The sequence below is a fragment of the Pleuronectes platessa genome, chromosome 10, assembly GCF_947347685.1.
Source record: "Pleuronectes platessa chromosome 10, fPlePla1.1, whole genome shotgun sequence".
In the NCBI taxonomy this organism is placed as follows: domain Eukaryota; kingdom Metazoa; phylum Chordata; class Actinopteri; order Pleuronectiformes; family Pleuronectidae; genus Pleuronectes; species Pleuronectes platessa.
This window is the reverse complement of record NC_070635.1, coordinates 15,652,423-15,679,056: the sequence shown is the minus strand read 5'-3', so window position 1 is coordinate 15,679,056 and position 26,634 is coordinate 15,652,423. Positions and strand designations below refer to the sequence as shown.

At 42.3% G+C, this 26,634-nt stretch overlaps 1 protein-coding gene across 1 annotated transcript in view; it reads left to right on the top strand.

Annotated features, from left to right (window-relative positions):
• The window catches only part of sntb1 (syntrophin, basic 1), a 36,732-nt gene extending 10,952 nt beyond the window's left edge, over window positions 1-25,780 (top strand). The window contains exons 2-8 of the mRNA XM_053431684.1: window positions 2,252-2,495; window positions 9,273-9,390; window positions 9,545-9,631; window positions 11,068-11,204; window positions 12,032-12,228; window positions 19,909-20,138; window positions 23,599-25,780. Of these exons, the coding sequence (XP_053287659.1) occupies window positions 2,252-2,495; window positions 9,273-9,390; window positions 9,545-9,631; window positions 11,068-11,204; window positions 12,032-12,228; window positions 19,909-20,138; window positions 23,599-23,691 (1,106 nt within the window). The 3' untranslated portion in view covers window positions 23,692-25,780. The remainder of the gene's footprint in view (window positions 1-2,251; window positions 2,496-9,272; window positions 9,391-9,544; window positions 9,632-11,067; window positions 11,205-12,031; window positions 12,229-19,908; window positions 20,139-23,598) is intronic.
• The last annotated feature ends 854 nt before the right edge of the window (window positions 25,781-26,634 follow it).

Sequence of the window (26,634 nt, the reverse complement as noted above, 5' to 3'; positions counted from 1 at the left end):
TCGTACAGTGGGATATGCCAATTACACATCCAGGGCATACCAGAGACTCAGAACGCTCAGGACAGAGAGAGTGTGCTAAGCGCCCCCTTTATCTCTGCCTCTCAATTTCTGTCTTTCATTGAAACATGTGTCCTGACTTCCCTTTTCTTCTCCCCCTCTCGAACCTTAAAAGCAGGAGGGATCTTAAAATAGTTCTAAAGCCTCCAGTGAGTCAGAGTTTGACTTTTACAAGTAAAGCCTTTTGTTTTAACTGCTTCGGAAAGTTTCTCAGGTGGGCCCGGCAGCTTGAGCTGTGACCGAATCTCAAAAATATATCAGTGCTGTGACTTTCTTTTTCTTCCTGGTTGCCGGTAGCACCAGAGACTAGGTTTGAATTATCAGAAAGAATACTTACATTTTACGACATTAGCCGAAGTGTAGAGCCCATCCCAGTCTGTTATGGCCTCTGGCGCTTTGACATTTGCTGTGATCATTTCAAACTGGCAGCGGAGAAGGCCGATGGTTTCATTTGCATATTCCGTGATAGAATAACAAATTAATTTGGCTAGAACATAAAGACTTATGTTTTCCTTTAAATGGAAATCAATTCACCCTTTCATGCAAACCAGTGGACCAGAGTCCTTTTGTGGGTTCAAGCGTCATTAATACGAAAAACTGTAGCAGAGAATTATCTCTCTGTCTGCAGCGCTGTGTAAGTCTGTGATACCTTGTAGATGCCTCAGGGGCAGTATAATTAAACAGCTTCCATTTCTGCCATGTATCTGAACGCCTGTGTTGTCCACACATCCTTCCTCCGACCTGCAGCAACAAAGAACAACAACTTCCAAACAGCGACGCACAGTTTTACTTGTAACTGCTCGGATACATTCTACATCAAAAAATGGCCAAAAGGTTCATATTAGATTCTACTCAAATTTTAATTAACTTCTGTTAAAAGATGTAAAAATAAAGCCAGCTTCAGCAAAAGACTCGTTTTCATTTTGTACAGTTGGCCTCGTTTAAATTGTATTGATTTTCCTTCAAACTTCAAGTGACGAAAAACAGTTGTTGGGTTTTACTCATTATGGTTCAGTTTGCAGCACAAAGGAAGAGCATCTGCCATTGTGCAACCTAAACCATAGGAGCGTTGGGGAATTCCTTTTTCCCCGGTAGCTTTCCCCAGGTGGTGTTGGAATGGCAGTCGATGGAGTAACAGCGGAAACTCTACCCGACAAAACAACAATGGCTCTGATGTCGGAGGAGGTGAAGAAGACACAGAGCGTGACAGAAGGGATTGAACTCATGCCCTCATGTGCACCACGAATGAGGGACATAGACAGGGCCAGTAAAGAGACTGACAGGGATGGTAAAAACTTTATAGATTTTCTAAATACTCCACCAGGCCCCTGATATGGTGAATTTGTTGCCGTTGTTTGGATTGTTGCTGGGGCTCATCCAACCATGATCTCTTGAACATGACCATCTTTCAGTGAGCATTATTTCTAATGGAAAAGAAAGTAATAAAAGCTTAGGTAAAAGTGGTAATCTCTGGGTTTCTAGTTCAAACTGGGATTCGTGGTTGTTTCTTACCTTGGACAGGAAGGTGATGGCTGCTGCTGTGTTGCTAATGCTGCCACAAACAAGCATCTGTGATTCATTGCCTCATTCATTGGTTTCTTTTCACCCACGTCTGTTTGCTCTTTTGTAGACAAGATTATACAAAAACAGTTGATTACATTTCCATGAAACTTGATGCAAGAATGTGGGTCAGGGAAGAGGCATTCCATTTTAGTGCAGATGCAGGAAATGTTTTAAATGTCTTTAACATTGCAAGAGTCGATTTTTTTTAATTCATGGAGCTTGATGAAAATAAATTATATTCAGGCATATTTAGTGGAATGCTATCTATAAGTGTGTGAAATATTTAAGGTCTTGAGTCGACCTTACTATGTTGGTCTAGTTGTCTATATTATAATCCATACTAAGTACATGTTATGTTGGTGGCCTTTGTAAAATGAGCTGTTAGCATGATAACTCGGTCAAATGGAAAATGATCTGTTGACGACAGTGCCAACAATACCAATTGGAAGTACAGATTAAAAAACTTAAAGTTATGTTATTCCTTAAGCATTTTATCAAACTATTAAATAAGTATATGGGTCAGTAACTCTACCTCACCAACATGTCTCCAGAACATTTGAATCAAACTATCTGCTGCTTTCATATCCTTGTTATCCACTGAAAATCGCTTTGTCTTTATTTCCCCTCCAAGTCAAGTACATGCGCGAGGCAACTCCGTACGTCAAGAAGGGCTCCCCTGTGTCGGACATCGGCTGGGAAACCCCCCCTCCGGAGTCCCCCCGCATCGGCAGCCCTCCCATCACCTCCCCCTCCTCATCCGACCCTTCGAGCCCCACCACCCAGCCCTCCCTGTCTCCCCACGGTGACAGAAGGTGCATACCGCTCAAGATGTGTTGTGTGACCCGAGCAATGACCACGCCAGACCCTGAGAACAGGTAGGTGAGACACACAAGAGACACACACACACACACACACACACACACACACACACACAACTGCACACCTATGATTGTAAGGACGTTGCTCTGACTTCCATTCACTGAGACCGCCTAATCCTAATAACCTTAAGCATAACTAATTTCTGTTTGAACTTTAGCTAAACACACACACGCACACACACACACACACACACACACACACAAGATCTAACCCAAACAAGCTGTCGGTTGTTGTATATTATATTTTCAACAATGTTCAAACCCTGAAAAAATCCCAAATTTTAATCAAGCTAATGGGATGTTTTCATTTATTATGTCATAGTCACTTTACCTTTACCCATCTCAGCTTTAACTTCCGGAACAAAGGACATACGACACAGTAAAAACAAACTGCTCGCCAGTTAGCCAGTTGACTTATTATTCAGTGATGTGTGCTACGTACCATGAATATCACCTTAATACATCCCCTCATCCATGAACACGACTTGCGCCGCGTCGGGTAGATTTTCATCTGCAACGGGGGTGATGACATCAACTCCCATGATCCTACGCTGCTCCACGACATCATCAAACTAGGGGTTTTATTGTTGTTTTGAATGAGAGGCCCCTAGTTGCCAAAGTTCCAGATTGTGTGTTTAAAAACAATCGGTTGATATCCTTGTTGGTCCGTTTCAATCGATGTGTCAATCCTTCAGGACGATCACTTGGTACCGTCAATCATGCACCAGGGGAAACAGTGGCAGCCACTGCAGAGGAGATGCTTCATCAAATTTCCGTTCAACTTTAACCACACCACCAATACGAAAAGATCGGGGGTTGATAATTGTCAGGCGAGCGTAGTGACGCCCCAGCCAAGTGACAGTGGGTCTGCAGCTTCCTATGTCCTGAAGGGATTGGCTAATAGTGTTTTATCAACAACAAAAATGTCCAGCCATTTTAACTTTTTCTGAAAAGACGCAGTTTGAAGTAGTTCTTAGATAATTCGGAGCCGGCGGGGGGGGGGTGGTGGTCTGTTAGGAGGAGTCGTCAAGTTAATTGGGTGGTAATATGACTGGCCCAATCTAACAGAACTGAGGGAAGGAAGTGATTTTCTCTTCTAACTTCTGTGGTGTCAAGCTGTGAATGTGAGCTTTCTGTCCTACTTCTGTTTTCCTCTTGCTGTGTTGTTTCCCTTCCCACTTTTTGTCTTTGCCGATTGCTGTTTTCTTTTTCAATCACTTGTTTGTGTTTGTGTGTGTGTGTGTGTGTGTGTGTTTGTGTCTTTCTGCTCCTTTTGTCTTCTCCCCGTCTTTTCTTTTGTGATCTCTTGTTCCCGGCGCTCTCTTTTATCCGTCTCAATCAATACTTCTCTGTCTCCATCATCTTCCCATCAGGCTCCCTCGATTGTTTTATTTATTTTTTCTCTCGCCACAATTCCCTGTGTATCTCCGCCCGCTGTTCCTCCACCCGTGTGTGTCCCCCCCTCTGCATGTGTGGGATTTGAGAAGGGGGAGAAAGTTGAACCTCACCAACTTTCAAAGCTTCAGAGGATGGAGGGAACATCAAAGTGGAGCGATAACAGTGACAGCTTTCTGTGTCTGTACAGGCGGTTTGACGGCGAAACTGAAAAAATTTAAACGTGAGCGCTCACAAACAAACAACAACAAACACAAAATGAAAGCGAGTATCATCTTACATGGACACAGCAGATGGTTCTCTGTTGTCTTGTTTTTTACACGAGCAAAATGTATCTTATTTGCCACTGGGGAAAAAAAACGATTTGAAAGAGAACATTGCTCTTAACAGATGTAAATGCGATTGTCACATTTCTACGCTGGCCATGTTTACAGTCTCTGTGGAACAGGACACAAACAGAGAAGATCTGAATTTCTGCGCCTGAGGCACCATCATGGCTTCTCATGGCTCCTCATGTGGATGATCTGAAGCCATGCTCACACATATTTTGAAAGAGCATAAAATATTGAGGATGGCTTTAAGAAGCTGATGGGGGGGGCTCAGGGCAAAAAGTAGATCCTGAGCCCCCCCGCGTAGGACCCCCTGTGTACCATAGTCCTCAACTGGATGTAAAACCTGACTCTGTCCTTGCTTAGAGTTCTATGAGAATATCAATACCATTCACACGTGTCTGTGCCTCAACTATGCAGGTGGTGCTTGGAGGCTGTTAGCTGAGCCTATATCCATACTGCTAAGTTCTCCTTTGTTTATACAGTCTGTGGTAATGCTCCTTTTACCAAAACATTTTATCTCATTTATTTATTCAATGTAAGCAGACGAGGTTTAGAGGGAGTCCCGCTGGTTGCCAGGTGACGAGAAAACAAACTGTCAACTTTAGACGTCTCTTTGTGTTTGAATGTAAAAAGTAACACACATCATTTTAATGGGTATGTTATAGATGTGCTGAACAGAACCAGGCTTATGCTAGATTTTGACACGATGCAGGTCCGGCAATAAAAAAAGAGCCCACCTCAAGATCCTCATCATGTCAGCTGATTCCAAAACGTAGTTGAAGTTAATTACATAAGCCCAGATTCATTTCCAGTGAGGCCGAGGCCCTGAGGCCCTGGGGACAGTTGCCTGGTTTTCCAGGCTGGTAATTCAGCTTCTGCCACAAGTGACGTCACGAGACGGACCTACTGTCGTCTATGAATCCAACTTCAAGCTCCATTTAGGAGAATCTTGAACTGAAACATAATGGAAAGATTCTCGGTGGAGACAGCTTTTAAAATATGATCCGATGAGGTCAGTTTGTTTTTAAAAAGGGCATTTACAGGTTTTTACAGACGTTTTTCAGGACGTGACCAGAGTCAGTGGTTCAGAGATCTGAATCTGTACAACTGACACAAAGTCTGCAATAAAATGTGATCATAACTTTCAGAAGTGCTCAGTGAAGCATTGACCTGTACATGTACACATGTTAGATGAGGTATTAAAGAGCACGATAGGGATGAACATTGAGTTTATTTGTCATAACTTTGACTTTATTGGTCCTTCACTTTTACAAGAAGTCTCATCTGATGACATGGTGAGTTTTTGCTTCACACAGATAACAGACTGCTTTGTGGTTTGATAAAACCCTAGGGCGGAAACCGACACAAACACACACACACACACACACACACACACACACACAAACACACACACACAGTCCTCTGCTAAATTGACCTTGACAAGCTGTTTTTCTATGAAGTTCCTTGCAGCCAGGACAAATTCCGCTTTGACTCACTAGCAAATATTTAGTAAATGTTTGAATGGGACACCCATTGTTGAATTTGGTTGACTGTGTTTAATCCATGTCCAGAACATATGGTCACAGAAAGTTAAACATCGCAGGGAAACATGAAACCTACTCTCTGTTTTTCTTATTTTGAGGTTTCAGAGCCAAATTGGTTTGAAAAGCTCTATGTTAAGTGACAGTGAAATCCTGCTTCCTCTTTTTTTTTTTTTTACCAGACTCAGTGCAATGTAGCATCTCTCTGAGGGTTTTCTGTTTTCATTTCAGCAGATGTTGTTTAAAGTGGGTTCAAGCCTGAGAGGATAGAACGATATGAGCAGAGGTGGGACACACGAGGAGAAAGGATAAGAGAAGAGAAGAAAACAATTCTGTCACCGGAACATTTGAGGACAAAGTATAGCTTTTTGTCAAATTCATGAAAAATGTATTAAAAAAAATGTGTGATGTCACTTTTGAGAGAACGTAGGGGTAACAACAATTTGGATTTAGGGCTCCAAATCAGGATTATTTCCATTATTAATTTATTCTTTGTTTTTGTTCAGCCCAGTTTCTTGTGATGCTTTCAGAAGTGTCGACATTTTACTGAGGGACTGCATGAGAGCACACAAACCTCTGAGTCAGTTGTTCCAGACATTTTCCAGAACGTTTCCTGCCAGGCTCGTAGTAAAATGGCACTAAATTGTTTGAGTCCAGTGAGCAGCTGGGCTAGTGATGACATTTCTAACATGTGACACACAAATAGCTCAGAATAAAAAATAGGTGCCATAAATGCAAGAGATTCTGTCGAAGATATCAACTTGGAAAGACAATGAGGTTGGAGAGCTTTTGGGGACAAGGGCCGACGCCAGTGTTGAAAAGTGTGATTTCAACAGCAACACAATTTATACCTCATATCCTGCCTCTGGCATGTTTTACTTGGGTGCCGCCCACTGAACACGTCTGAACCCAGATAGTCTCCAACACACACATTCTTCAAATGTGAAAGGCAAAGTCTGGTCATTTTCCAATTTTCCATTTTTGCAAAGTCAGGATCAGTCAATCTGTGAGTTTTCTGCAGTACGAGAGTCCCAACTTTATGCTGTTGTATGTTAAAATCCCCAAACAGTAAAAAACATAAATAATAGAGCAACACACGGGCCGAGCATGGCCACATTCCTTGAATATTTAATTATTAGGCCCTTGCCTTGAATGGACTCAGCTACCTTAAAAAATGGCATCACGCAGCTTCCAGGAAAAATGTTTAAATGTCAAATCATTTAAAGTCAGAACTCAAGACACTTGACAGAGTTGCATTTCTCTTATTAACATTTAAAGATTTGAGACCAGACGTCAGGTTTGTTTTGAGTCAAGACTCGATTGAAAAAGACTTAAAAACAGTTCTGGTCTGAGTCTGTCTGCGTTGTATTTTCTCTTTAATGAAAGATGAGACTTCCTGCAGTGGTCTAACTTGTGTAATTGTTTTAAAAGTTAAACGCTTGCTTTCATCAAACCGATATGTATGCATGAAGAGTTCATAAATGAATATTTAGAGAACAATTAGTGCACATCTGTATGCTGGAGCAGAGCTGACGAGCATGAATACATATTTGCTCTGTGTGCGGAGATAATCCTGTGAGGACAACTGTGCTTTGAGGAAGTTTGAGACTAATCTTCAAGGTCGAGGAACCAGAGACACTCAAGTCCACCTCATCCGGTCCGTGGGCTGTTCTCCCACTGATCCCCTATATGTTCCCACATTCCTGTGTCATGCATGTGAGACATGAGAGAACTTGGCCTCAAAGTCGCTCCAGAAAATGGCAGATAAAGTCTTATATAACTTTAGGGAGTCAGACTGACACCGTCCTCCTCTCCCAAACAAACCTCTGGTCCCTGGAGTCTCCCCCTCGTCCTCCCCTCTTGCCCCTTCCCCGGCCTGTCTTTAATGAACTCGCCTTTTTCGGGCACAGCTTCTATTTTTAACCCAGTAACAAGAACAGAGCAACACACCTGGAGCTGATCTCGACGCTCTCCCGGGCCTCCGAGGGTTTACGGAAGAGCAGATTCATCACACACTGGGGCTTTCCTGGTCCCCAGAGTGTGTGTGCGTGTGTGTGTGAATAAAGAAAGCTGCAAATGTTTGCAGAACTGAAACCACGCTGGGTTTAGAGTGGTTTCTTTATTTTTAAACACCAAGACCACCTGGACACCAGAGGGACGCTAACACACATTCTCGAGTGTGTTCAGAGTCGGTGGTACACACTCACCGGATCAAGAATTACTTTCACTTCACGTCGTGAGTTGAAATTCAATCTTCATTCCGACAAAATTGCCCTGGGTGCTCCCTGCAGCAGGTTATACAGCAACCTCCTGCTGATATGAGATTAAAAACTTAACAAGTCTACATTCTGTCTCACCTTTAACAAATGATGACAAACAGTGGAGCATGAGGCACACATGGAAGATTGGTTTATCGTGTCTTGTCCTAAAAGGCCTCTACAATACTGAGGAGAGCTTTTTAGATCATTCTTATTACGTCCAGATAAGAGAGCCTGATGTAGGTGCCACCTGACCAGTAGGTGGCGATAAGGTTAACACCAACGATGCGTCAAATACGAGAGACTAGCATTGTGAGCATGCTCAGTGAACTTATTGGTTGAGCTTGTTGTTGTTTTAGGCACATGCTTGCAGGAATGCGCAAAATAGGACGTGACGTCATCGTTTTCCAAACGCTGTGTTTAAAATGTACATCGAATACACAGGAAGGAGAGTTTTGAAAATCTGCACCTGAAGTTTTTATAAAAATCTCTGTTCTAGTGACTTAAAATACTGTTTGCATGTGGATGAGTGGCTCATACGCAGAGGAAAAAGTTAAGTTGGCAAAATAACCACATTCCTGTGTACAGGTTCTAGGCCTCCGAGTCAGTTTTAAGTAATAGTGCATGTCAAAGTTAATTATAACGTGGTTTGTTTCTTCTTCCTCCAAAAGGACAGAGGACACCTAACCTTTCCTTTTAACGTGCCTGTTTGCAGTATTACTCTTTCAGGTTTTATTCCACACAAACCGACGCTGACTGTATTGACGCTACAATAAAAACCATCCACACGCTGCATTATGCTCTGTAACGGCTGCCACATGTAGCTTCTTAAAAATTCATATTCATTGCGTGCACAATCAAAGCGCCATTCAGGGAGACGGGGAGCATCCTAAATGCATTTCCCTCCAGGCCACAAATTCTCCCATATGATATAAGCAGATTAGTTATGGAAATTCAGTGGGAGACTGTATTGTGTCAAATGGCCCACAGAGGATGCATTGACTTGAATAAACAGAAATTGCGGTGCTCTTCATTGCGTCGCTCTGACCGCGTTCCCTTTCTCAGGCGGGTGAGACAAACGTTTGGCTTCTCTGTGAGTTGAGACGACACCGAGTCAGATCGGGTCGACCTGATGAGGCTTGTGGTACATTTTCAATATTCAAAAAGGAACTGCAGAAGTTTCAGAGCCCCCCTCAGTGATAACGGAGAGGTTAAAGCGGTTTGAACTCGTCTAATCTTCTCTTCCAGACAACTGGAGCTGCACTCCCCCGACGCCAGGCACACCGTGGTGCTGCGGTGCCCGGATCAACCATCTGCCCTGTCCTGGTTCTCTGCCATGCACGCTGTCACATCCACACTGGCACAGGTCCGTATTTGGTTTGATTGATTTTTTCCTCATCATTAGTGTCACCATCAGAATTAGATCTTTTCAATTGCCGTGATTTAGCTCCTGCAGAGCTGCTTAGGATCAAACACTTCCCGGACTATCATCCATCCTAAAAACTGTCATCTCACCACAGCGGGCACTGGCAGAGGTCATCCAGAACACAGCCAGGACTGGTATTGGCAGCAGAGAGATACGACACCTGGGATGGTTGGCAGGGAAGGTAGGTGTCGGTGGGGGGGGGGGAGGTATGTCTGTGTATGTGTGTAAGTGAGAGAGAAGAGAGACGGTGTGCTAATGTTTGATAATACCCAAATTTGCAAGTGTGTGTGTGTGTGTGTGTGTGTGTGTGTGTGTGTGTGTGTGTGTGTGTGTGTGTGTGTGTGTGTGTGTGTGTGTGTGTGTGTGTGTGTGTGTGTGTGTGTGTGTGTGTGTGTGTGTGTGTGTGTGTGTGTGTGTGTGTGTTTAAGTGAGAGTAACGGGGACAACAAATTCTTGATTATACCCAACAGTGTTGTAATGCATTTGAAGGATGAACTGCTGTCAGATTCATGAGGACTGAATTAGACAAGTGTTTGTGTGTGTGCGTGCTTGTACCTGTGTTTGCATGCACATTCCTGCTTTGTGCATATCTACAGTACACACAAATGAACACATTTTTGAAATTCACACAAGCGAGTTGTCAGCTTCACTTTCTCTTTCACAAGCAGACACACCTGTGCAAACACACACACACACACTAATTCAGTCCTCATGAATGTGACAGCATTTCATCCTCCAAATGCATTACAATACTGTTACTTAGCAACATATTCTCTATTATGTTAAAAAGGCGACCCTTGACCCTCTAAATCCCACGTTGTGATTGGCTGAGGCAGAACTTCAAAGAGCAGCTTAGGATTCCATTGCTGGGCTGCAGATAAGCTTTCATAATGAGAATAGTTATGGAGCATTGTCAAATGAAATGCAGGGTGGTGTGTGCGTCCTAAGTTAAGAGAGTAAAAGCGTGTGTTACCGAAGGGAAAGTGAGGGGTTGGCTCATTTGCAATGACTGGGGGGGGGGGGGGGGGGCGAAGGGGCACTGCAAAGTAAATGTATTGTAAGCCTACCTGCACACATGCCGCCACCTTTATGTCCAGCTATTCCCAGAGAGACGGAAAGTATAGGAGAGAGTTCGGGAGAGGAAAATAATGTTTGTGTTCCCGGTCATGGGTTAAGTTGAGCGGTGAGAACTGGTTTTACACCAATTGCTAAGTACACACAGGCTGGTACATATTAAATAGACACCGTTCCTCTCTGTGACACAACATTAGTCCCATTAAGCAACTCGCTGGCTCAGAATCATTGATATGACTGATGAAACATCTACTTCCATCAGGATTTGTGATAAATAGAAGAAAGCATCAGCATCGAAGTCCCTGCAACATCAAGCTCTTTGATTGAAATTCTAATTGAGCAAATTTGTATGATTAATTATATGGGATTTTTTATTTTATTCACTTCCCAGCTTAATGAAGATCTGTTTATGTTGTTATAATGAATACTTTAAATCACTGGTCATTTGTGCAAAAATATGCAATAATCAATTTATAAACTACCTGACATTAGCAGAGTTATTTCAGCTGTCCACGTCTAATGAGTTCTCTGCCTGTGCTGCAGACAGAGAGTGAGAAGCAGAGCTGGAGGCCGGTGCTGGTGGTGCTGACGGAGAAAGACCTGCTGCTGTACGACAGTCTGCCACGGAGCAAGGAGGCCTGGCAGGGTCCTGAACACACTTATCCACTTTTAGCAACACGGTAGGTCCACCGCCATATGAGCATGTAGATCCTCAACACACACGATAAAGTTGTATAATGACATTTTTTTTACAAATGTAAGGAATGAAATAAATTGTATTATTTACTGTGGTATCACTGATAAAGATGTATATGTTTTCACACATTTTCACCTATTTGTTGGTTGGTTTGTTTCTTTGTCAGCAAGATTACAAAAAAATTTAAAAAACTGATGACCATAAAACTTGGGGAAGAACCCATACAATCTATTTTCACTTTCTTTAACATTTGGAATCATTCAACATTGTCATTGATTTCTCAGATAATAATTCCTGGGTCTTTATGAAAATAATTTATAACGGTGTGATCCAGTCTGTAATGTGCTCTCTAAGTGCCTTTCTAGCTATTGTTGATTTATTAAAAACTAGATTGACTAACGTTACCACAACCATTCTAGCATTTATTTCGCCTTAACTGCAAAGGACACAAAGACGCTCTTTGAACAGCTACTTTTTATAAATCTTGATAATTGTTTTCCCTTAAAATTAGAATAACATCCTCACGGAGCTGCCAGCACGACTGTAGACTTTGTTTAGTCCCAGCTGTTGGTTTGACCTTTGAGTCTTCATGTTACTGACTCAGTAAACAAATCATTTTGCTCCCTGATCCAGTTTTGACCAGAAGTTTTTCTGAACTTGTGAAGCACAGTGAAGAAAAGACCATTTTGAAGTTTCCTTCCTTCAGCCAGAAGGGATATTTATAATATAAAGAAGGGACTTTATAATATAAATGTCTTCTTCCTTCTCTCTATAGAGCTTGACAGTCCCTGTGTGTTTGTATTTACTCAGCCTGGTCCACTCTGGTCCTGACCGGGGGTCCCCTCACTCTGGCACTGAGCTGTTTTTCGCCACTCGGACCGGCACCCGACTCGGAATCGAGACTCACCTGTTCCGGGCTGAGACGACCAAGGATCTGTCCCTGTGGACCAGACACATAGTGAACGGGTGTCACGCCTCTGCTGAGATGATCAAAGAAGTCACGACGAGTGAGTGCAGATTTATGACACATCAACATTCAGATACAGTAACACACACTTATTGTGCATCAGACCCCATCGAACAGAGAGGAGCCCACACGTGTAGCTGTGGTTAGAGAGCAGTGAGCTGTACAGGTCACTGTGCTGGAGTCACTGGGGCTCCGTCAGCCGTGTTCAGGCACGCTGCAGCAAAACCTTTCCTCAGAGATTTGAGAGTTTACAAGGGTAAGTATTGCCTGAGGTGTCGCAAGCCTAAAATAAATTCTCAATCCAGTGCATAAAGCAAAAAGTAGACAAGCACAAGCACAGACTCCCACATCCACTGGGATAGAGGAGGGTTTGTGATATCATTTGACAGCCATATGGAAGATGTAGACAAAGCACATGCTATTTATAGAAAGGAACGCTATTCTAGTGAGTGTGTGTGTGTGTGCGTGGTGTTTAGCATTGGGTATCGGTCCTCCAGGGAATTCCAGCAGAATACCCCCCTCTCCTCTTTTTTTTCTTTCGCCTTTCTCCGTCTCTAAGCACAAAATGTCCTGGGAACTGCACTTGTCCCTGGAGTCCCCTCCGCCTCTCCCTGTCTTTGATAACACCATGCCAAAAGTTTCACTTCAAACTCCACTTATACATGAAACGGCCCAGATTCATAGGCAAACGATTCAAGGCCACAGCACCACGCCCTCGGTGTCAGCTGTTATCGTCACCAAACTCTGGCCCCAACTCTCCTTAGTCAGGGCGTTATTTACCATTTTCGTCCGAGGTGTGTGATGACAATCTGATTATGTATGTTACGGCAGTTTGCTGGGAAATGCGAGTGGTAGGAGGACATCTTGTTTAGTCCCATGACCAAACGTTGTCTAGACGGAGGCACGCTGCTCAGTATCGACCGGTCGTAGCAGTGAAATCAACAGATAAAGTTCAAACCTGAGGTAATTGATTTTGGGACACCTGGGGACAATGGAAATAAAGTTAACACTGACAAATGATCACCGTCACACCACGTTTATATAATGAGTGTGTTAGCAAACTTATTATTTATACACCCCACAGGTACAACAACAACAACATTAGTTTTCATTTGTAGTCACGTTTGATTGAAATGAGATGAATGTTTCTCTCCTTACTAACTCCGTGGGTATTTACTGGCTCTTTAACAGCCAAAGAGCTGAGCCTACATGAGTTGTGTGTTCTTTGTCCCTGGGGAGCTTGTATTTGGTGGGTTGCCACATATACGTCCACACTAATACTAATGACTTTTTATTACTTTTCATATTGCCGCTATGTCCAACCAGCAATTAAACAAAGGAGAAAAGAAATACCTGCCACAGATTTATCAAATTCACAAACACAAGACAAGACAAAACAAAAACAAGAGAATGTTGTATCTGACTGAAGTAAGGATATCAGCAAGAATTTGAAATGTCCAGTAGACCTGTGCAGTGTCCACTGTGCCACCATCACATGAAGACTCTTAGGCCTTGTTGAAAGAACATTCAAATATTGTCAGCATCATGGCGTCCATCATTTCTGTTGCATCGTCAACACATCCTTCCTTCCACATTCATAACTGCCACCAGCTCAGAGGCATATATTTAAAACACCTTTTCTTCTTAAAATGGAAATCTAGTCTAGCCAAGCATGTGATACTAATAATAGACACGACCATTCAGGTACACAGGACATCCCTGTGCCCACTGCAAATGTCCCAGATAGCTCAAATAATAGCTTGCCTCTGAATTTGGTGGAGCAGTATGGTGGTGCTTGATGTCAATGGATCTACAGGTCTTAAGGATTCACTCTGTAGAAACTCTGATTTTATGTCAGTCCATCAAATAGTTTAAATTTCAGTCTAGACGAAATGTATCACTGTCAGTCTGACGTTGCCTTTGAGAGACGGGCTAAAAATATTTGTTATAGCATCTTTAATTTTGTACTATACAGCTGATATACTACACGAGTCGGAGACAAGAATGAGACAAATGGGAATCCTATATATTCTTCATCGCTCACCATTGAATTTCTGTCTCGAATGGATCCCTTCACTTTTCAGAAACCGATTGATGTGAGCACTTAGTCTTCCGTTTCCCCTGAGGGGAACTTTCCTGAGGAGGAGGGTGATAATTCGTAGATTCACACATTTCTCAGCAGTTGCCATTTGAGGAAACGTCGGGCTGACCTTGATGGCCTTTTCATTTGTGTAACATTCAGATAAATCATTGCGGTGGTTTATTCACTGTCAGGGCTCGTGATAAAGATTTGCTCTGAAGATAGATTTGCTCTCGATCACTGAACAGGGCAGCAGGCCATTCTTTGAGGGATTTTAATAGGAAAGTAATTTATTCAGATGTGAAATCAAATGTCACCGGCACTTGGCCTGCTGTTATTTCTGTTATCACTGGGTCCAATGTGACTTTTTAAAGGTGACATTGATATTTTAAGCAGGATAAGTTATTGCAAAAAATGTAGTCACAACATTGAGTTTCCCAGCCTTTGTGTCTTTTATTGTGTTTGTCTCACTTGTCGGTCTTAATGAACATAACAAAACTCAATAGTTTGATCCTCAGCAGTTATCCGTGACGGGAGTGGAGAGATATACATTTTGTAAAATATTAAAAACATTGTTTGATGCTAGAGATTAATTTGGAGGCTTTTCTGGAGCTTGCAATTCTTACACTTGCCTTTCATCTACAGATGTACCGTGTCTGACATCATTCACTGATCACAATATACTGCACTATATAGTGAGTTTGACATTTTGTAGTGGTGTCCGAATGTTTATAAAAAAATTTTTATGCCTTATATTGTTTCCCACAATGCATCATGACAAATTACATAAAACCGGTGGTCACTAACCAAGCAATATCTACCATCATGCACTGCGTTCGCGGAAGAGAGGCAAGCGGAGCGAGGGCAGCAGGAAAAGCCGAACCTGACGTACAAATGTAGATATGAGCAGAGCATCACAGCACAAACTGAGACAAACCAGCATGTTTATTAAGTTTTAGTTTATTTCTACATTTAAAGATCATTCAACATGTGTTTTACCGTAACGTATTAATACTTAACGTTTCGAATTTACTGTAGGATTTTCCATCTGCCGACGTTATTGTTGTTGTATGTCATAATCATGTTTGACGTCATTACCAGCGTAGAGAAAAAGTGAAATGGTGAAGCAGCCTGGTGCGGCACAGTGATAATAAAATCCCCCTCTCAGCACCTCTCCCAGTTTATATAATAACAGTTTAATTCATACAAAACCCAAACTTGCTAGTTGCTCGCTCCAGTTTCCATCTATAGGGTGAACTAAGCTAAACGGCTACTGAAAGGGGCAATGACCTCTTCTAAATGAACCTTGTGCTGGACATGACTGCTCCTCAAACGTGAGGTCAAAACGTCTCGACCCCACCTGGTGGCTGGATGCAATACAGGTCCAAACTGTTACTGGATGGGAAATGGACCAAACTGAAAAGTCAAATTATTATTAAGTAAATGTTTCTCTAAGATGAGATCTGTCATGTAGGTAGTTGTTATCACACTTGTTCAAGTGTTACATTTTACCTTTGATTCGTTATTTGATGCTCTAAATGCTGAAGATGACGAAGATTCGTATCCGTTATATTTTGGCTGTGGATTGGCTTTGCATATTTTGGAATTCTGGATAGTTGAAGGAATAGAAATATGTCCTCCATTGTTATGTACAGCCCAGTCTACAGTAGTGACATTGTTCTCTCATCTACTGTTTCCAATGTCGAGAATGATCTTGAACCACAGAATGAAAATGACTCTATGATAAGTTCACCTGTTTAAAGTTACGGCTCCTTGTTACAGACCTGTGGTGTCACAGGTGACAGCTGTAAAGGCTCGGTCTCTGAGGTCGATTGGGTTTCCTTAATGACCAGGTAAACAGAGCACTTTGAAAAAGCAATTTTGCCTCAGTGTGGGAAATTAACCCATTAACCTGCTGTGACACTTGAAGATGAGCGCAGTGGGACGCAGTTTTGAAACTTTGAAGTGCTTTACCTGCTGCTAATATCATTTACAAGTTTCAAACAAACGGCTGAGAAAACCACGGCTGTGTCCTTTAATGACCTGTTAACGCTTCCACCTGTTGTTATGGTGACAGAGTTGGTTTCTCCCTCGTCTCCCACTGTCCCTCTCTTGCCCCCTTTCATTCAGGTCCTCTCTCGGTGTTATCACTATCACCCCTCCCTCCCCTCCTCTGTCCCCTTCCACTCACCAGCCAGGCAGAGAGAAGGGCTTTTGTTGCAGCCTGAAAAGCCCCTTTCTCTGTGTTCGTGTATGTGTATCCGTGTGTGTGTGTTTGTGTGTGTGTGTGTGTGTGTGTGTGAGTGTATTCTGGTGGGAAACCCGGCTTGCCCCAAACATCAAGGCTCTCAGGTGGAAGAGTCAAGTTTCGGGTCTAATTTTCCCTCCCGGACACGACAAAGACCCCGCATTCTTTGCCCCATATATGGCTGTTATGCCATTAGGGAGCCTTCTGTCCTGCCATGTTGATAATACATCATCACAATAATATCACACATTATGAGACTCCTTCTTTTTTTATCACTAAGGTTGTTTCTTTTGGATATAAAACAGTATAACCGGCAGGGAGCGTGCCTCATTTTTCCGTTTGATTCACAGTTTCCTTCTTATCGACATTACTTCCTGATGGATTAATCAACCCGCCCCTGCTGTTCTCAGTGTGGCTCACAGTTGATAAGGAGAGGATGGATTATTGTAATATTCTGCTGCTCTCCTGAATCAAAAAGTCTCAAACCCACGATGCAGTGAGGTTCGGCGGAGCAGGCTCTGCTCTATGGGGGAGCTCTCAAAGAAACTAAGCGGTAATGTGAATTCTGCTGGGAGAGCTAATCCTCACTTAACAGAAATAAGTGTTAATTTTTTGATAATACGGAAAATAAAGCACATTGATACGAGGAAGATGTGGCTGCAGCAATCAACAGTTTGTGCTCTGGACACTGGCGTGGATCTGAACTGGACGTCAGTGGTGAGCTGGTAGCCAACATGGTGGAAACAGCTGATGTCAGTCAGCTGCTCCTTCGCCTGAACTGAGCCTGAGGCTGTTTTCTCCAGGTGGCTTCCTCCCACTGTCCAAACACAGCCATATTGGGGTGGGGGGTGGGGGGGGGGGGGGGGGGGTGATTGATTGGAGACTCTAAGCTGTTTGTAGTTGAGAAAGTGAGAGTGAAAAGTTGGATTAGTTTTGGTTGGTTTCTTTATCTTTCCCCTGTCATGGGTGCAACCTGTCTCGCCCAACGTCAGCTGGGATTGGCTCAACACCCCCCATGACCCTTAAAGGTGGAAGGATCGATGGGTGGCTGCACAGATATGAAGCTCCATCTATAATTTAGACGTATAAAGACAGCCCCCCATTGGCATTATGAATAAATCTGCAGTTTGTGGGCCTGGTGGTAATTTAGGCTCTGACTTTGCAAACTTCTTTTTTAAAATCCTAATTAACGTATCACTTTTACAGCGATTACTGCTGATTGGTAATCAAACAAATTCGACTCACCTTTGAAGCGCTGTCTGTAATTGTGAATACGATATTTCAGTGCTTTTCATTAACAGTGTGTTTCATAATCGCCTTTTGATAAAGAGGCGAGCGAGGAAGGGATTTAGATGCGTAAATGGCGATTAGCGTGTTTTGATTTGGCGTAGTAGACGGAGAAACAGGCTGTTGGGAGTCAGATAAAAAAAAGACTGGAGCAGGCCCACAAATGGCGACAACACACACACTCATACGTATACGTAAACACATTTCCATAGGTATTGTGTAGCTCAAAGAAGGAGAGGCAACATACTCCTATACGCATCTGCATTCGTCCTAACGTTCAGGATCTGCCGAATGGAAAATGTTCTTCCTATTCCTCCAAGCAAAGAGGCATTACACACACACACTCACAGTCATAAGTACACACTTCAACGCTGTCCTCTTTGTACATGCTCAACACACACACACAAACACACACACACACACACATACACACACGTTTGTACTTCTATCTTAATGAGGACACTCAGTGTGTATATATATATATACACACACACACATAATAATTCCCTAGCCCCTTAACCTTACCTTAACGTAATTTAACCTTAACCCTAAAACCAAGTCTCCTCCGTAGGATCTATGCTTAAAAGGGTCCTCACAAAGATTAAAGAACACACACACACACACACACGCACATCCTGCTCAGTCTGTCAGCAAACAATGGAAAAGATTACTACTCTCCACCCGCTCGCCGTCTCTTTGTCACACAACCACTCCTCCTGGTGGATCAGATGTCGTCAAGAGAGAAAGAGAGAGAGGGGGGGGGGGGGGGGGCAACTCTGTCAAGGTATTGAATAAAATAAGACTGAGTGCAGTGTGGAGAGGAAAAAGGTTCTTCATTAAAGCAGAGGCAAAAGAAAGAGGTGAGAGCAGATATAGATAGCACACTCAGCTTCCAGCAAGACACATGCTGTGAGCAGAGAGAGAGTGGGACATGATGTGCTCTCGTATGTGCTAGAACACATAAATTACGCTCTCAGTCGAACGGCCTGCACGTGAAAAGAAGATCTGTCACTGAATTGTAATGTGTTATCCACAGCTAAGAGAGGGGACACAGATTACTTATGTATTAACAAGACATCCGCAGCAGCATTAAAAATAGAACACTCCCGTCAACAAAATGGTACAATATGTTTTAATAAGGAAAGCATGAAAAGTGTAGTGTGTTAGGCCGTCCTGCAGTTTCTTAGTCGCTTCATGCCAAAACTGGTGCTGTCTGCGAGGCTTAACCCACCCTCACTGGTACAAATGTGGAAAAACCTCTGGACATTATAATATTCATGAAGGTAGGATTCATTACAGATCATTAGATATAGCCTTTGCATAATAAATGCATAATAAATAGTAGGAAACCATAAAACACTGTATTTATGTACTATGGAAAGTAAGAAGAAAACCAAGAATATTCTCAGTATATCAGAATGAAAGCTGAAACAACACAAGATTCTATCTTGTTGTCATTGTTTTAAGTATTTTTTCTGTTATCAAATCATAATAAATCCACTGTATTACACAGTGCAATATGAAGCTGAGCAGTGAGTCAATGTTATTCAATTGAATTCTGAATATTCTGAATATAATTGCTGCTTGCTTCTGATAAAAAATTTAAATAAAACAAGTGAATGTTTTCGTGTGTGCGTAAAGTGAGTGAGTGTGTGTGTGTGTGTGTGTGTGTGTGTGTGTAATGAAATGAAAAACAGAGGCCCACAGTTTAGATGTTGGGAACAATCTGCATAAATGGCGTTCATATCTTCTATATTTATAACATAGAAAATGAAATAATTTTGTACAAAACTCCAACTTACTTTCATAAGACATTAATCATAGTGAATGTCTCTGCACTGAAGCTATTGGACAAGAGAAAACTTTTCAAAGTAAAGGGGAGTTCAGACTTTCCAAGGAATGACGCAGATGAAATGCAATTTTGAAGTCCATAATATTTATTTAAATATATCTGTGTGTTTTCCATACACTCTAACTTACTTATCATTGTAACTGCACTACAACCAGGATTCACATTTCCACTTTATCTAATCTGTGATAATATTAATGCAGGGATAAAAACGGTCTTGTTAGCAATGACAAGCATCATCTTTGTGTGTCATCAGGTTGTATGTACCAGAGTCAGGAGTGCCGGCTGTTGATTCACTACGAACAGGGCTTCTCTGTGCTGGCTGACCCCAAACTGGACGATGGGGAGAACGGGGAAGCGGGAGGAGCTCCCACTCCCACCAGGCCCAGGGTGCTGCTCTCCTACCCCTACGAAAAACTCAGGATGTCCTCGGATGACGGAGTTCGCATGCTGTCCCTCGACTTTGGAGGGAAGGAGGGGGAGATTGTGAGTGGTTTTTAAAAAATATATGTATACATGTTAACTAAAGCTTAATGTTTTCACGCACAAAATGTAATAAGACATGTTCTGATAGGAGCGCTGTTGTCCTCAGTTGTTTCCTTGGAACAATGAAAGAGAAAATGTTCAAGTAAAGCAAATATCCAACTAAGAATATTGTAACTTTCATTACTATAAATAACTGTAAGTGGTTTTACATTATACGTCTCAATTTAGTGGATAATAATCAGTGTATAACTTGCTAAACACAGATTATTATACTGAGTTACTTATTTGAATATACGAAAACACTTTCTACCTTCACCTACATTTAACAAGCCCACAGGTAGGAAAACTCCATGAAAGAGGCTGATTTTGTAGCAGTAGTACCATAATTCAATTCTGTGTTTAGCAAATGTGGCCCAGGACTGACTTTCCTGTTTGAATTTAATTTCCCACACAGCTGTTCTGTCTTAAGTCCGACTGAGCTGAAATGGTTTTCTTCCATCTTCTAGAAATATACCATTAACTGAGCTTTTGAAGGTTTGTGTTACAAGTTATGATGATGGGAAATAAAACAAACAATATAGAGCCTACTTGGCTGTGGATGTGTACAACTCACAGTAAACAACAACAAGTTCATATCCACTCTTCTGGGAAATGAAGCGAAACACAAGTACAGAAGTTCTAGAAGCCAGGCGGAGGGAGAGTGCTACAGCAGAAAGTGAATTACAGCACTTCAACACAAAGTAACTCATGTAATAAAGAGAATCACACAAACACAGGCCCTCCAAGGTAAGAGCGTCCAAGAGTGGAATTTTCTTTAAAAAAAAAAATGACCTGTCACTTACTGTGAGAGGTTTAATCTTTTTACTTCTCACCGTGTGGAAGTGCAGGTGGCTCTTGTTTCAGGGGCCGCTCTTAAAGTAATCAAGACCAACGTAATGTTTGTACCTGAAAACCACCAAACGCAAACATGTTCCTTATCTCGGTTTGTAAGAATTCCACTTGTCAGCCTCCTGGATCTAACGCTGATATGAATATTAATGTGGGTGACAGACAGGAGATTGAACTCTTGCAGCTCTTTTATTCCGCTCCCCTGGCACTAATACAAATTGTTTTTACACAGAAAAACAACGCTGATGTTTCATCATTCACAAAGCCACAGCGCCGTGATTGACTGCATGCTGGGAACTCAAGTGAAAACTAAAATATTTATTCTCTGGGCTTATGGGATTGGGATTTAGAAACTGGAAGCCGAGGTGTTTTGTATCAAGGCCCCCGATCTGTCTGTATGACAGTCTCCATGTAGCTCTGTTTCAGACTACTCTCCAATTCATGCATTCATGTCAGACTGCTCAGTATACGCTGAAGGCAAATAAGCATTGACTTGCGAGCTTTGATTCGAACCCCTCTGTTGGCTACCTTATCAGAACAGATTTTACCGTCTGTAGCGTTTCTGAGTCCCAGCACAGTCACAGACGAGGCTCTATAAAAGTCCCAAGATGCTCGTGGATGGAAAAAGATGGAAACAAACACGATAACATTGATAGTAAAAGTCACAAGGTCACAAAAACACGTATTGACAACACACAAAGTAACGAGTAAAATGTTATAAGATGACTTGATGGTCAATTGTGGGAGATACAGTTTTGTCTTGTGAACACAGCCCCTTTAGTATCTTTTATATTTGGTACAAACATTCCCTCAGACTAACAGATTTATACGGTCAAGGTCACGGTGACCGCATGTTCTTGTGAATGTGATATATCAGGAACAACCGTAGGGAATTTTATTACATCTGGTACAAACAGTCACTTGGACTGGAGGATGACATGATTAGAATTTGTTTGTCAAAGGTCAAGGTCTTGGTGGCCTCACATGTTTTTGTTGGCGGAGGCATAGAAACGCAGGGCAGAAGTTCTAGCTCTTTTTCAGTGCTGACTGTCCTGTGATTAGGTGGCAGGAATTTTGTCACAGCAATTTCACACACTGCTCTGGTTGATCAGAAAGACAGAAACAAGACTGTGGTCCCTATCTTGCATCCGGCCAAAGTGAGCAATGCAAAGAAGAACTTGAAGCGCAGTGTAGCTGTCTGTTTCCGGTCCAGCACCAGGTGTGCTAAGGCACATTGTTGCAAATCCAATTTCAGGCAGCAGAAAGTGACGCAATAACAAAGCACTTTGGACCAACAAACACATAGAAGCTGTATTTAGACACAATGGTGCTTTGTGCTGAATGCTGTGCAAAGCAGGATCTGTATAAATCAGTAATTACCTTGTTCAACAATTGTGTTGTCATGCTAACATTTGCTAATAAGTGCTAAACAGACAATACAGATGAGGCTCATGGAAATGTTATACATTTTGCAGATATTTGGCCTGAAATCAAATTACTTCATATCATATTTTCTCACAATCTGAGTGTAAGATGAAAAGTTAAAGTAATTGCAGTTCGTCCAGCGGAGGATTTAAATTATGTCTGTACCAAAGGTGGGTTTAGTCTTTTCACTCAAAACAAGAGGGCAATCTGTTCATTTTTTCCAGGGGAAGGGTGGTGCATAAATGTTCATGGTTAAAACAGTGTCTACCAAGGCTATGCTGAATCTTGCCCGCAATCTGAAGATGGGAAAATCTTTATGAATGTTTTGACGTACACAGACAGACAGAATTTCTCCTTGTCCTCCTGTTATACTGTTATTATTCAGTTAGCAGCATTATCTATAGGGTGTTCATCTGCTTCGCTTATACTCTATCGTGCACATGCAGCACACTCTCTTAGGCAGAAGGAGGGGGGGGGGGGGGGGGGGTGAGAACCATAAACACTGAACTGCTGGTGGCGCTTAATGAAAAGTCAGGGGATTACTAAAGCTGTTGGGATTCAGTTGGCTCCAGTCATGTCTGCACAAAGAGTTGTGGCAATCTATCCAATAACTCTGGGATATTTCCGACTGGATCAGAGTGATGGACTGACTCACTAACGTTGCCATCCCTACTGATCCATGCTGCCAGCAGAGCTTTATTCATCTCAACTCCTGAAAATCCGGACTTTCTGAATGTTTGTGGACCAGTGTCGTATAAGTTTTCTCACATTTCACTGGTCTGGGTTTCCTGGAGATGAGGTATAGCCATTGAAAGTTGCTCACTGTTAAACCAGAGGGATTTAACTGTTATTTATGTTGAATTTATAGGTTAAATCTCCATATAGGCCTGAGGAACAGGATATGAGTCATAATACTGTTGAAACCACCACCCGCTGTTGATTCAGGCTCTGAGCAGAGCTTTAGTCACAGTGACGTGGCGTCTGTGTGTTTACAGTGCAGAGTACAGTGTACAAATGGGATGGCCTAATCCCCGCCTCATGGAGAACGGTTGACTGTGGAGTTAGTTTTGAATATACATGGATGGTTTGATGACCTTAACAAATTCTCTTCTACTGTTTTAATTCTGTTGCTTCCCTCTTCTTGCAGCAACTGGACCTCCACTCGTGTCCAAAACCAATCGTCTTCATCCTCCACTCCTTCCTCTCTGCTAAGATTGCCCGCCTGGGTCTGGTTGCCTGACAGCCTCTCCGAAGGAACATTTGAACCACCTTCTGAAAACTGAAATCCACCTTGTCCCTCCACCTGTCTGCATCCCGCATGCAGCACACACAGTCGGACTCCTTCAGCCGGGGGACCCAAGCTGAGTGAATGTAGCTTCTTTCTGGAAATCAACCTTTCTCGGGTCTCCGACTCTAAAGTTAAGAAACACTGGAGAAACCAATTCAAATTGGTTTTGCTTTGAGTGAAATGGACAGATTTCTTCTCTTTGACAAATCCTCCCTTTAAGGGCTGCATGGACTGAAGAACCACAGTAGAGAAAAATATGAAACACAGACTGAGGGACACACTGGCAGGAGCAGGTTGGGCCTTTGTGTCACGTCCAGGATCCGAAGGACAGCAGGGGTCGAGATGAGTTCACTTTTAATTCAGTCACATCGTAATGGCACCCTGCCTTCCATTTACCATTTCTATAATTTATTCCCCATTAGCTCTGAAAGGACACTCTGAATTTCACTTGTAATTTTTCTTCCACAAACACTTTGGCACACTGTGGAAAAACATTTGTCATGGGCTTGTCTTTTTTTGCCGCGTCCCCTGAGATGTCTGGTTAGCGGCATCAGTATTCATCATTGAAACCGGGCGCCACAGATTCCCACAATGTGACGGCAGACTCAAATTCAAATAGCCTCAGTATTTGTTTTTCACAGGCCGCGTACGGCGACCATCTGGTGGAATTTCAGAGTTCGACTGATTCGACAGTGATGTCATCTGTATTAACGATTTGGTTTCAGTTAAATGAAGTAGAATCCACTTGAATATTCTTTCTCTTTTGTCCCATTTAAATTCACCGTCCCATTCATCACTCGGAGAAAATCTTGCATCTCACTTTGAAAAATGCTGCGTTCAATAATAGCCTTCTGTGGAAATTTGGTCCTAAACACTGAGGAACCAGATGGCATTTACTTTGTTTAATTTTCCACGATATACATGGAGGTTGATGATAAGGATATAAATTTGCAATACGATTCATTCTTTCTTAGGTCTGCTTTAAACAGAAATAATAAGTTTCACATTCAAATCACATAGATAAACCTAGTTTCATCAATTTCAGACACTAGTTGGATTTCATAGAGGAAAATGATGCTATGAAAACGACCTTTACCATGTGCGAAGTCATGTAGACGATATTCCTGGTTAGCCTCTGTCCGAAAGAAACCAAAAATATACCAACCAGCACATCTAAAGCTCACAGTTGATCCTGTTTCTTTCGTCCACACTGTGCTAGTGAGCAGATTTGGTAGTTTTGATAGAACCAGGTCAGCACAACATACATGCACTCTTAGAATGTGTGATCCCATTGACCTGGGTAACAGACAAAAACAGCCATCGCCTACTGCCCCTAAATCAAATATCTGCTATGAATAAATAGTAATTCTCAACATTCACATTGAATCAAGTGGTGCCATAATCACATCATGAAGTATTATTTTTGTGTCACTATCACAGTAGCCATCATAGTAGCCTTGCATCCGGCTCTAGTTGTGCGACAGTGTGGGTCATCATTTCTTTTGGATTTCCTGCAGCAGAGCCAATCGGTGTGCTGCTCTGTGTCTGATGAGGTCTGACGCCAGGTCTTTTACTCGTGCCTTCAGATGACCGAGAAGAAAAGCAACATTTTAATTTAGGGAGGAATAAATGAACATGAGGAGTACGGAGCAAACAGTGTGACTGCTATGATGGCTACATTGCTCTGGGCTCAACCAGCCAAATCTTCTTCTGTTCGCTCGCTCCATTAAATCCTAGCACGCTTCCGTTGACCATTTACACGCACACTGTGAACAATGACCCACACATTGTAATCATACCGCACTGTAGAAGAGACATAATCGTTTTTGTTGCTACTCAGAGATAGTGGAGGCATTGGAGCCCACGGAGAATCCAGCAGTTACTGACGACCTCAAGGGGAGAGGAGCGCTTTGAGCTAAGGCTGCGGTGATGTGTAGAACACTCTGATGCCTTCGGCAGCTACTGTACTGTCACTCAGAATGATGAACCTTAGTTTTGAAACTCAGATTGTGCACATAAATCATGTATTTAACAAAACTGACATGATGACTCTGTTTTTATTATCTCCAGTGGGGATCGATCCATTTCTCATCTGCGGAAAATGTGTATTAACCGAAATGTACTTCAAGGAGCTTATGTTTTCAACCCCTTCCGTTTGTTTGTTTGTGTGTTTGTTTGTTTGTGAGCAGGATCACGCTAAGACTACTGAATAGATTTCCATGAAACTTGGTGAAAGGATGTGATATGGGTAAAGAAAGAACCAATTACATTTTGAGGGTTTTTGGAGGGGAGGAATTTCCACCATTTTCCCAGGGAAATGCATGGATGCTGTTGGTAAAATAAAGCATATGCCATATTCTAGTATTAAAATGTAAATGACATCTAAATTTGTTTAATTATACTGTTTCTCAATCATTTTGTATATTATTAGATGGATATTAGACCATTCTCTTCCTTCACTTTCGGAACTGATCTGAAACTCGACCCTGCTTTAAAAGCATGAGTTCTCTGCAGTGCACAGGAAACGGGCACTGCTTTATTGTAAGGACAGTTTAGATGAAGGTTTGAGAACTAATTTACTGCTTATTAGTGTCGGTGCAGATTGATCGGGAAGTGATTTATTGACCAGCTCAGAAAACAAACATTCATTTGTCTCCAGCCCCAGAACTTGAGAGTAATTGAGTTGTAGCAAGTGCTTAACACAACCATAACTCTTGAGACTGTTTTCCTTGGCTCCTTGGTAATGAGCTGGCATCTTAACTCTCTCTCATACATGCATGCACGGATCGAAGGAGAGATCCCGGATACCGAGGGGAAGGAGTGTGGACGTAACTCTTGACATTGTTCCCTAGCTGACTTTGTTTACCTGCAGATTTCTCCACCTCTTTGTGTTCA